Raw genomic sequence first — 12,879 nt, 5'->3', positions numbered from 1 at the left:
CTAAATGGGGATTTACTCGAGCGTCGTAGAGACCTATTGGGATGCAAAGCTTAGATAATAATAAGAAAAAAATGTTATATGATATATACCTTTTCATCGGTGGGGGAAGCGGCTATAGATTGTTAAATATGTAAAATAAAAACTGTTGCATGGACATCCTCGAGCGCGTCAGATATTGATAGCATCAATGCCCTACGTATTTTTAATAATGTACGTATGTTAATCTGATCGTTTGCATGATGCGGGTGGTTGTATTTAAGGGTTGAAAATGAAAAAAAAATTGCACCAAAGTTAAGTGCACCAAAAAAAAGCTCTCATTCACTAATCTGACGATTTCGATGGGACGCAAACCCACGCCATTTTCATAATTTGCAAAAAAAAATCGCAATTTTGAAATACTCAAGCGCGTCAGATTAAGATATATGTGGTTCATCTTTATGTTCTAAACGTACTGTCTCATAATCTGACGATTATCTAGAGGGATTCGCCTGATCTGACAAAAAAAAATTAGAAAAACGGTTCACCTAAAGGGCCATCCCTGCAACTTCCCGCTAATTCCATTCCTGGGCGCTTAAAATTGATATTTTGAGCTCGCTGAGTTCAAAGAAATAACATTTCTATGCATTTGAGCTCTCCCAGCTCGAAAGTCTGATAGAAGTTTCATAGAACACTATTTTTGGAATTTTCAAACCGCAATAACTTTTGAATGGATCAAGCAATTTTCACGCGGTTGGCGGCATTCGACGCAGTTTTATCATCCACATAAGTAATTTTGTTTGATCGATTTTAATTGATCAAACCACAAATTTCGGAGTAATCCCGAAAAAACACTTTTTCGGGTTTCTTTCGTTCACGATATCTCTCGAACTAATCAACCGCTTTTGACCAGCTTGGTAGCGATCGACGTAGTTTTTGAAGTTGATCGATAAAGAAACCACTTTAAAAAAAAAACTTATTTTTTTAAGATTTTTCAAAATTTCTCAAAATCTATCAGTCCGAATCGGTTCAAATTCACAGGAAATGTAATTTTGAGGGAAATATTTAGAACGCCGTTAAGTAGATTCCGATCGGTTTAAGGAAATGTAGGCATCACGCAGCTGCACGCATTTAACTTTATCGACGAATTTTTGTTATTTCGGCTTGCGGAAATCGTCAGATTATATATTTTTCATTATTCTTGAATCGCTCGAGAATGTCGAGATGACGTTTTTTTTTACAACTTTGTTGCCGTCCCCTTTTTTTCTGTCACTCTCAAATTGTCAGATTAGTGGAATATACACTTTTTAGGATGTAATTAACTCACCCTACCTTAATCTGACGCGCTCGGGAATTTCTGATGGTCAATTTTTTTTTACTAATCTGATCCTGTCTCCTTCACGGGCGGCCTTATATATGGGCCTCATATTTTGTGGAGGTACTTAACCGGGTACAAGGTATCCCCCTATATATTAATCTGCCGCGCTTTAGTAAATCCCGAAATCCCCTCTTGGGCTCCCCTACCACTATGAGGCCCCCAACAATGGCACTTGTTATCTTACATTAAACATTTAATACAATCGTTAAATAATAAATACTTAGTAATATAATTATGTACTATAAACTATTGAGTATACTTAAACGATACCAAAACTACAGCTACTACAATGTTATACATAACAAGTATTTTAACTATACCTAACATTAGCATCAGATCTAATCTCCGAGAAAATTTAATTGATTTATTTTATGTTTGTACCAAATGAGCACAATAGGAACTATGAAGGTATCAAATTGATTTTAAAAATCTTGCACGTATACAATAGGAAAATTTTGGTTATAGATAATTTTAATCAATATTATTATAACGATAATAACCTACCCAAATGTATGGCTAGATGAGTTATTATTGGATTCCATCATGAAGCTTAAGAGAACTCTTAGTAGCTTTTGTGATGATTGTCAGTCCTTCACACCAGATGCTGCATCTCGGTTATATTTGTTTTGTATAACTTCAACTAGTGACAAAATTCTCCTTAAAATGTAAAAAGATTGGAATGAAACGGGCAATGCAGCTTACGGAACATCAGTTTCATAAAGTGTCTTTCAATTGATCAACCGAGGTGCGAGACGGCACGTGACGATATTGCAATACAATTATTTGCTGATTGCCACTAAGCCGGGTCGTAATCTATTTTAAATTTGTAAAATAGGTTTCCATGTATTTTATATGAATCTTTCTCACGAAATTTCATAAGGGATGTTAAGTATGAAGATGAGAAAGCCTTCGACTTTTTTACATACATACCCATTCAGTAAGTTGAATAGCCCTGTTAAATTTACCTTACTACGTATCGAGAACATTAAGTAGGTACTCAGAGTGTTCAATTATCTGTAATTGTCGGTTCAATTATTTATTTAAAAAAAGCAAATCAGCTACCAAATTAATACCCGATTGCCTGCCTATAAAGCAAGAGACCTTTTTTAACTTCCGAACGCTATGATGAAGAAAACTCTATACTTCCAAGCAAATAATAAAACTACATATATTTAATTTAGCTTAGTGAGTAGTTTCGTAGGCTAATTTAATTCAACATAGGTACTTCTTAAAAACTTATTCCCTTTTCATGGCTCTTTGAATTAACGTAGTTGAATTTGAACCCCTGTAGAGTAATAAACAAATTCTGTATTTAGAAATAGTAAAAGAAATTCCTAGGTAACATTTATCAAAAAGCAGGCCAAGGTGCGATATTCAAATAATGTCATATTTTTTGCTCGTATTTACCTATGTTTTATGAGACTTTCAAACGGTTTGTTACCGAGGGCTGAAGTAAATAAATCCGAAAGTACCTAAGCTTAAAACTAAAAGCAATGATGAATGATTTGAGAATGATTCTATAAAAATATACCGTGTAGGTACGATGCTATTAATGGATCACATTAGATAGGCAAAAGTCAATCGGGTCTTTTTGTATTTTAAAGATACATATAGTATAATTATCGTCATTTACCCTGGCACCCTAATCAAATAATACAATCTTAATTTAATTAACATTCGATAGCTTTATTCCAGAAGGTATAAACATGATTTTTCACTGATAATAATTAATTATTGATGTATTGAATATTACACATTACTATCTATGAAGAGTAACTGAGAACAACTCACTTTACTCAAAATGGGATATTACCTAGGTTATACATGTTTTATTAACGGGAAATTCAAATTGTTTGTTCACATACATGCACATGCATATTACAGCAATGAATCTTTGGAAACGATTTTATTTACCGTACTTAAATGAATTCAACGCAAAAATATATGTTTCGTTACATCTACTTACTTATTCTTTAGTCGGGTTCTTCATTACTGAAGTACTCATTGCTTCGTGTAGGTGTTGCATATCTTCCTTCCTTCTTCGGCAAGCCTTAGCGCCTGTGTAGGCCTGTAAGGGCCTTAACTTGGTCGGTCCAGCGAGTTGAAGATCGGGCTCAGGATCTCGTGCCTGACACTGCACCGGTCACCACAACCTTCTCCAAGTTTTCGGGACCTGTGCGTGTCGAAAGAAGCTCAGAAGCTCTTTGGTTACACACTGAAAAAAGACGGGTGGTCACTTGGAGTTCTGAGAATTGATAAATTCGACCTTATCGCTGTCCAGAGAATCCTCAGCATCCGTCTCCAACACCAGATCTGAAGGACATCTAGCCTCTTTTATTTGAATTCTCACAGTCCAAGCTTCTTCGAATAAGAAAATGGAGAACGCTTGTATCTCGACCAATTTTTTTTTTAGTTTATAGCGAAATTTATTACGATCTTTCCGTATTCGTAATAGTTTTATCATGGCGTCTTTGGTGTTTATCTTTGCTGAATTTACTTTTCACAGCCAAGAAGATTTGTATTTTCTAATATAAGTAATATTACGAATTACCTTGGACAAAAAGACGGAAGTGTAATTTGATGATTCGATTAGGTACAGCCTTAAGTCTCGATTTTGGTTTTTCATTGTTCGTATAATCCACGACTTTGTTAAATAACACTTTCCAGTCTGTTTAGTGAAATTTGTATTAAAAGCTATTGGTGAAACATTTTTTCAGATACTTTCAGACTCATTTGACCGTAGCATCTAGCGATGATCTATAGATACGTATTAAAACGTTTTATAACCTCGCCTATCACAATAATTAAAGCCTTCATAGCTAGTAATAGGTCCTGTATTCGAGCGAAACAATAATTGCTGCGTAAAATACTACTCCATACATGCTTCTGGCTTAGTATAAGGAATTTTAACAGCAGAATTCAACTTATCTAAGTGCAAAGAACAGGAATATATGTAAGGTCTTGCACGCAATAGTTGCCAGTTGATACATAGTTTATGATTCACTAAGACAGGTTTTGTGGACACACGGATGAACGCTTAGGTATATTAGAAATTTTACAAACATGAACTTTAGATCAGTATTAAACATTGTATCTAATAGTATTCATTTTATTTTTAACGATTTTAATTTGTCTAGTTTTGAATTTTGTTAGGTCACCTACCATCTATCAAATTAGGTCAAATCTAATAAAGATAACTTTGAAAAAAAAAACTTTTTGCATATGAAGTAAGCAGTACCAGCCAATCCCGTTTTATAGGAGAAATATATGAGTGTCTAGCAAACTCGGCGAACTCCGTTTCGCCACCAGATGGCTTCGTTTTATGTAACATTTCGTTTGGTGATCCCGCTTTTCTGTTGAAATTTTTCCTGAATTTGCTATAAACCTCACAGAGCCCGAGACCTTTCCAACGAATGCAAAACCGTGGAAATCGGTTCGTGCGTTCTGGAGTTATAGCGTCAGGAAGGAAAACCCGACTTATTTTTATATAGTAGATTTTTTATATATAGACAATACTATTATATACATTGTTTGTCTATCCAAGTTGTAGAAGCTAGGTGATATAATATTTGCATCATAAAAATAATTTTAACATGAAACTTATAAATCTAAAACCGATATGACTAGAGCTGTTACAACCGAGCCAAATGAACCGCACAGTACTACAACAAAACAGCTCACAGTAATTGAAAAAAAAAATATTACACGAGTGTGGACCATTACTTTTTTAATAAAATGTATCGAGCTGGTAGAGAATTCATTTAAACTTACTTTTCAATGGGCTTTAAGTAGGCTACTAGATTTGACAAAATTATCCATCACGAGATCATTGAATAGTTCCAAAAATTGTCTTTGTTTAAACGTGACATTTTCACAAGCGCTTCGTGATTCCCCACTCTATAGAGATACTTCATTCTTCAGTTTACCCAATCGAACGAATGCTATAAATAGAAATATCGACTTTCAGTCCGTACATTACTGTACCACCAACGTAAAGGGGACAACCCCGAAAATAGATAAACCATTCCAAGTATACGTGAAAGTTTTGGAAGGTAGTTGTGGCAAAGTGATATTTTTTTGTTTTTTTAATTAAATTTTAATAAGTGTTTTTGTGATTTCAGTCCGTCTGGTAGCACTATGGCGTTTAAAAGAGTTTTGTTTCTTATATGTAAGTTAAAACAGTTTTTATTTATTTTATAATTTGCGCGTAATCCAATAAATAATATATAACATGTACATAAACAAATTGTACACGATATCAAACTGGTGACACTAGAAAAACATAATGAGTAGGGTAGTAACATCTAACATACTCGTATAAAATTCTCTTGTCACAATGTTCGTTCCCATACTCCTCCGAAACGGCTCGACCGATTCTTATGTAATTTTTATTCATATTCAGTAAGTCTGAGAATCGGACAACATATATTTTTCATCCCCCTAAATGTTTAGGTTGTTCCCGCCCATTAAATTTTTTATTTTTTAGACAAAACTTTTTGTTTTTATTTTTTTATGTTACAGCATACAAAAATACATACAACTCCTAATTTTCACCCCTTTACGATCAACTCCTCTTTTTTATTATAGTAGATAGTTATTTTTATTGAACTATAAAAATGTTTCCTAGAAATAAAATTGTAAAACGACGTTTGCCCGGTCAGCTAGTAAGGTTATAAAAACAAAGTAGTCGTATCAGAAATATTAAAGAACACGAATTGTGAATCTCTCTACAATTACATACAAAATACATTTGGACAGAAAAAGTAATTGTCTTGCATTCGATAGCAGAAGTAAATGATATTAAAAAATCCGGGTTATAGGCGTTAGAGAATTTTTAGTATTTAAAAAACCCTTAAAGATTTTTCGCAATGTTTGTATAGCTGTAATTATGTAATTCAAGAACATTCAAGGAAAAAAGATAAATTTATATTGTATTTCATTTCACAGCAATTACACAAAAACTAATTTTAAAAACATAAAAATGCGTATACATAATATTATTATTTATGTAATTTGGTTACGACGTAAATAAGGAATTGTAAACGTAGATAATCTTCGCGTGTTCTGTACTTCCGATTAGATTAATTACATACATTATTGGTTATTTGTAAATGTCGTAATTTTAAGCACTGACGCGTAGACAATTGTATAATTGTTTGTTATCTTTACATGTATCAGTTGGTTTAAAACGAGTCATTCAGTAGTAGTGATATTATACATGATATATTCTCATCTCTTTTCATTATCAGGTGCCATCACCCTGACATCAGCAGCCCCTGCAAACCGAGAGCAACCTAAGAGAGCAGAATACGATTATGAGTATGAAAATTCAGCACAAGTCCAGCAACCCGCTGAGTCAAACCACTACGATGCCTATTTACAAGAAGTTAAAGCGGCCGCTGGTGATTCAAGCAAAAAGGGCTTCAGCCGAGGCTCTGGCTTAAGAACAATCGCTGTTGGCTCCGCTAATCAAGCGAAAACTGCGCTGGGAAATCAGCAAGCCGCTGCATACCAAGCTGCGTATGTTGCTAAGAATACACTAGCTCAATCAGCTTCACAATCCAGTGCAACGGCCCAAGCAGCGCTTGCGGGAAAACAAGTGATCCTCGCAGGGCTGGAACAGCAAGTGAGAGACGCGAAGGTTGGGCTGCAAGGAGAAGAAATGCAGCTGCAGCAGGCGAAGAGATCAGCACAATCGGCAGCGCAGGCGGCACAACAAGCTATGCATCAGGTACTTGAGTCTTGACACTGTATTTTTGGTACATTATTACAAAGTAATTTGCCTTTATTAAGCTTTTATTTGTGAAACTAAATTAGGAAACTTCGATGTAATTGACAATGGACTAATTTTACAGTCGCTTTTGAGCAAAAACTAACTTCTTACCGATAATGAACGCAATTCCTAAGAAATATGATTACATAATTTACAAGTAATTGAAAAACGTGCAAAACTCGCAATGAAATGTACACTATTTCACTGCAATAAAAAGATTTTAGTTTTAATAAAATAGGAACTTATTACTTAACAGAAAAATATTTTCAGCTTTTAACGCGTTTACTTCTTTTGTTCAATACGAAAAATTTCCAAATAAAATCCCAATTTTATGTTATAAATATTTTATCCATCAAGTATTATTATTATATTTTATCATCTGTTATTACAGACTATTAAATTTCTAAGAATAGTTAGTATCTTAAAATACAGTGTCTTAAATCGTACATTTAAAAATCAAGTATGCTCGGACAATTGTGAATTAATTAAAACTGTAATTAAAGTTCCTTTAAATGTCTTCCTAAAAACTAATATGTTTTGATAATATGTATATTCAATTTTAGAGGTTACTAGAAAGTGCAATGTAATTTCATTGGCCCTAATTTTTATTCATTGTCAATACTAAAGCTTATTTTTATTTTTTGATGTAATTTGTCGAGACACCGACACGCCCCAGTTACTGACCATGACACAAGATTTTTTCATGTATTTCTATTTGTTTAGTCGGAATTTTTGTAATGTACGAAATTAATTAAAGTAAATAACTTTAATTGTGGTTAAGGACTATAGATAAAACAGGAATAATTTTCTTTTCTATTTCAGTATAACTTGATGAAACAGCTATACTTAGATATTTAATTTGATATCTTATTGTAAAACGTGTATCGAATTTATTGCATGATATAAGTATCGGCTATTGACCAGATTTTGGAGTAAAATTTGGGAATGTACTTATCGTAGGAAAAGACCAAAAAATAACTCCTACGTAAGCCGTTCCATTCTTTAATTATTTGTCAATTCTTATTACTTATCTGCCGGGATCTACGTAATATGGTTGCACTTATAAACTTAATTGACATAATAACCAACCTTCTCGATCATAGATTAAGAGACATTCGTATAAATTTTTTTATAATGCTCCCATTTCAAATGTTTTACAATTTTTCTAAACACTTCTTAACCCGCAAATGTTTAGTATCTATATTAAACTTATAGGTGTTTTAAATCGGATACTTCAAATGAGCCAGCGAGATTTATGACTATTAATATTTTTTGTTAGGTAAACGTGATCCAAGCGGCTCTGAACGCTGCGCAAGCGACGTCGGAGAACGCGAACGAAGCCGCGTCACAGGCAGCGGGCGAACTCGGAGCTCAAACTGCCATGGTGGGGGCTGCGAGACAAAGACTGCAAACTCTGCAGGAACAACTCAAGGGTGTCAGGATTGACTTCGAGGCTACTCAGGCCGCTGCTAGGAAAGCACAGGTAGCTTTGATTAATTACTTTTATGCAGGAACAGGAGAAAGTTAAGTTTTTTTTATAATAGCAGTTAATGTTAATAATGACAAAGTTAGTAATAACTAACTAAACGAATAGTTAATAATAACTAAGTAGCAATAAAGACTAGTTTAGTCTTAAACCTCCCCTTCCCAAAAAAGTAACTACCTTATTTACTGTATCGTAACGTAGTTAAATACGTAAATTACGTGTTTAACTAAACGGTTTAAAAATACATCATAAATGCCGAATTGTTTTGCAAGGTTTTTTCTTCAATAAACATTTTTTTTCTTAACAGGTCACTGTAGTGAAGAATCCAATGTACCAATATATCATGGAAGATATAAGAATATCGATCTTTTTCTAACAATAATGAATTATTAACTTAACATTCCATTCTTTCTATTCTTCTTTATTTCCATTTGTGCACTTCAATTTTTAAATGTTTGTACTCTAAATTCAAGTAAAATTAACCAATAAAGTTTACGAAAATAGGCCAAACGAGCTAAATTTACCATTTTAGATAGGTACACTAAAAGAACGTCTAGTCAGTCCATGCTAAAATCAAATTTCAGGCTGCAGCACAGCAAGCTCAAGCGAACGCAGCAGAAGCTGCAGCTAAGGCGGCAGCAGCAGGCCTCGGGCAGAAAGACTCCTCACATGAAGGTACGAGCAGCGAAGAGTATAGGGCTCCCGAAACCCAGGAGTACTACCAGACGGAATATCAGCACCAGTAGCGGGATAGGTTTATTTAGTAAAAAGTCGAGAATAAGGCTGGGCAAACACGTAAGGTAAAACAGTTATTAATAAGAGGCGCGTTGGATACTGCGTTGCTGTCTTACAAAACATCTTTAAGAGTTGGTCAAAAAAAGTTTTTAACTACTTGAATGAAAAAAAAATAAAAAAATTTATTTTTTATTTTTTAGCAGATAGCTACAATAATAATTATAATAAATTTACGTGAAACCCAGTCCTTTTGCCTGACAAAATTTAGACATGTATTAACAATAACATTGTTTGATATTAAAATAGGTACAACTAATTATATTCATTTTAATTTATTTAAAGCGCCTATTTTGATAACAACAATTTAGATGTAAATAAAAAGCTAGTTAGAGTGTTGAGTAACCATCAATGTGATATTTTTATACTTTTATAACATAACAATTAGGATGACCAAATACATGTGATAATGCACTAAAAGCCTCAAACAGGTAGTGGTTTATAACTTTAAACATAAATATGACAAAACTTTCTTTACTTAATTTAGGATTCAATACATTTATGAATACCACTATATAGAGGGATTTAGATTCCCTCGTCAAGATATTCGTCCATATCAAGTTATTCAATGTAGATCCAGATACTAAATCTGATTTTTCTGATTAGTCAGTCTGATACGCAATTTAAACCTTTACCAGACGATAAAACGCTTGTATATGGTCACCCTAAATATTTATTAACTACAAGCTTTCGTTTTTGTACAAACTACAAAAGCGAGAAGTAAAACCATCTTGAGAACAACACTAACTAGACAAATAAGTGCGATGTCCAGAACAATAGTGATACAATAAATGTTTTGTTTGAAAAAATTGTAATTTTTTCGACTATTTGACTGATGACGTTTGACTTCTGACATCTCACTTTAACAGATAACATGGAGAATGAAGTATACGAACTAATATATAACGACCAATATAAAAATGCACAAGTTTAAAATAAGAATATTATCGAAATAGCCTTTAAAACACTAATAACTATTTCGGCTAATATCCCATATTCCCACTCAAAATTTACTCCATTCCATAACAAATAATAATCAAAGAGGGACATATACACAGTATATTATCGCATGAAAAGCACAGCACAAACTCGTAAAGCTAGGTTTCTTTCTTACAGAGGCAACCCCATGGACGTCACAGGAAGAAAAACTGCCGTCTAAGCCTCGAAACCAACAACAGTCTTTAGAATTGACCATTTCCCCTGACTCGAGGCTATTAAAACCTAAGTCAGACCTTCAGTTTTATCTTTTACGACAAAAACCTCATGTGCATATTAAAAATAATCAATTTCAATTTTCCAATTTCAATAATCAACAGTTAGTTGGAACGCCAAGCTTTTTTCAATGGCAATGAGGTAAGTAATGTATATTTCCTGTACTATAAATTTTGTTAGTAGAAATTAGTGTAGGTACGTAAAATAGTAAATTGGTTGGAGTAGTTCATGACATTAGAACACACTTTGTCTAACACTTTAAATTCAATTTTAGAAGGTATTTAAGGACTAAATGCCGATATACTAATCATACTAATAGTGTTAATATAAATTAAATGTTTACTGTGTACACGCATATCCTAAATCGAATTACACGCTAAGAAATTATTGATACTCGCTAGTATAAACACTGTGCGCGTTTATTTGCGTTTGAGGTGAGCCTTCATTAACCCTGAGTAAATAATGTCAAAAATCAGTTTTTTGCCTTCAATAGCTTGTTTTAACAGGAAACGGAAGCGAGTATAAAACACTTATCCAGTTATGTCTGCCGCCCATAGACACGCAACAAAGCCCTCTCCGTCGGCTTTGCGTTCTTCAGAATTATTAAATACATGATAAATTATGGACATCATGTAACCAAAACATTTGACTAAGTTCGCAAAATTTGTTCAAAAAAGATCTAAGTAGAAACAATCGCATTCTGTAGCCGTAGGCTGTGGGTATTTCCTAAACATACGAAATCATACATTTCTACTGTACCAAATTATTCCTGATTAAAGTACCTATATTAGTTATAAAAGGTCACCGTCCCTAGTTTCATGTCTTGGAAACTTATTTTTGTCTTTAAAATTAGTACTTCAATAATATTAGTAAATTGAGTCTTAAAAAAACAATTCTTAATGTTTACGCACACTCAAAAAGAGCACATCGCTTGAATACTTGCAGAACCTGCGCAGGAACAACCCGAACAAGAAGAGGAAGAAGACTGTGAAGAATAAATTCCTGAATTAATTTTATGTAAAATTGAGTTTTTATATAGGCAAATTTATTATAGAAAGAAGCCATAATTTAATGATGTTATTAAGATTTTAGTATTTTCGGTACAACCTGCGTAGCCTGAATTTTTTAAGTGTGGTATTGTTGAATACAAAATAATGTTATCTAATTTAAGGATTAGTACAATAAATTTTGTTATTATTTTTACTCTCCTTTATCAATTTATTTAGGTATACCCAGAAATGAATGACTAAGTACGATGTTAAACGGTGTAAATTTCTAGACCGTTACGTTTATGCAAAAATTGATTTCGGTACGGATTTCAAAAACGTCATCACTATTATCCTGAATATTATCTGGTCTAAAGTTGCGAAAGCTTGTCCGATATGTCAGTATCACTAAAATTGTTATGGCGCGTCTAAACGGGCCATGTTTTGCTGCAATTGATGGCTGCACTGTTGGCCACTAATTGCCCGGCCATTACAAAAATATTTTAATGCAGCTGATGGCCGAACAATCTATGGCTGGGCAATGTGTTGCAATATGTCTGCAATAGTATGGCCCATGATGCAGACTCCTAAACGGGCCACACAAACCGGTAACAATGGCTGACGAAATCACACTTGTCGCAGCAGCTTATATTGTTTTAAAAAGAAACAGAAAAAGAAGAGATTGTGGATTCGACCTTACTTAAATAGGCGTGAATCTGTAGACAATTTGAGTCTAGAAATAAGTCTGGATAATAAATTATTCAAGAACTAGAATATCAAAACCAGTCATTTTTACGTAGTAATCTAACGTCAAATACAGCTGATCGCAAAACACAGAATAAAGCAACAGGCACACTTCACTCATAGCAAACGTCATGTCGCGTAGAAAAGGATACACTGTGCCATAACAAAGAGAGTGACTGAAACAACACGAGAACTGGCTGTGCAATATTGCAGTTGAATTCGATAGCCTAGCGATCGTCCGGCCACCCATCGGGGCAACATCGGCCATATGTGGCTATACAAAACATGTTTGGCTATATGGCCGGGACATTACTGCAATATTGCATAGTGTGGCTGCTATTGTTTGCAATGTTGCCGGCCACAGTGTTGCAGCCATCAATTGCAGCAAAACATGGCCCGTTTAGACGCGCCATTAGAAATATCATTTACCATACCTGGTCTCGACATTCACTACCTATATAGTCAAAGTACTTTATGATCTTCACAACTTCTGCATGCAATGTAATATTTAAATGTCTTGCATTACCAATAA

General features: G+C 33.9%; 1 protein-coding gene across 2 annotated transcripts; it reads left to right on the top strand.

Moving 5' to 3' along the window:
- The first annotated feature begins 5,106 nt into the window (after window positions 1-5,106).
- On the top strand, window positions 5,107-11,816 carry LOC125052048 (uncharacterized abhydrolase domain-containing protein DDB_G0269086-like). 2 transcript variants are annotated; one of them, XM_047652696.1, is made up of 7 exons: window positions 5,107-5,406; window positions 5,476-5,522; window positions 6,604-7,085; window positions 8,407-8,610; window positions 9,198-9,288; window positions 10,522-10,758; window positions 11,563-11,816. In XM_047652696.1, the coding sequence occupies exons 2-6, from the start codon at window positions 5,492-5,494 to the stop codon at window positions 10,755-10,757; spliced, it is 1,044 nt and encodes a 347-aa protein (XP_047508652.1). In that variant the 5' UTR covers window positions 5,107-5,406; window positions 5,476-5,491; the 3' UTR covers window position 10,758; window positions 11,563-11,816. The 2 variants fall into 2 exon arrangements, with proteins under 2 accessions (XP_047508652.1, XP_047508653.1); XM_047652697.1 differs by lacking the exons at window positions 10,522-10,758; window positions 11,563-11,816 and having other exon boundaries at window positions 5,122-5,406; window positions 9,198-9,510.
- Window positions 11,817-12,879: the final 1,063 nt, after the last annotated feature.

The sequence above is a fragment of the Pieris napi genome, chromosome 8 (assembly GCF_905475465.1).
Source record: "Pieris napi chromosome 8, ilPieNapi1.2, whole genome shotgun sequence".
In the NCBI taxonomy this organism is placed as follows: Eukaryota; Metazoa; Arthropoda; class Insecta; order Lepidoptera; family Pieridae; genus Pieris; species Pieris napi.
Note: the sequence above shows the minus strand (reverse complement) of the source record. Positions and strands in the feature narration are given on the sequence as shown.

Excerpts from the sequence above, each read along its gene's own strand:
- LOC125052048 (XM_047652696.1), top strand. The coding sequence starts at position 5,492 with ATGGCGTTTAAAAGAGTTTTGTTTCTTATAT. Across the intron at positions 7,086-8,406 it reads CACAACAAGCTATGCATCAG|GTAAACGTGATCCAAGCGGC; the intron begins GTACTTGAGTCT and ends ATTTTTTGTTAG. Across the intron at positions 8,611-9,197 it reads CCGCTGCTAGGAAAGCACAG|GCTGCAGCACAGCAAGCTCA; the intron begins GTAGCTTTGATT and ends ATCAAATTTCAG.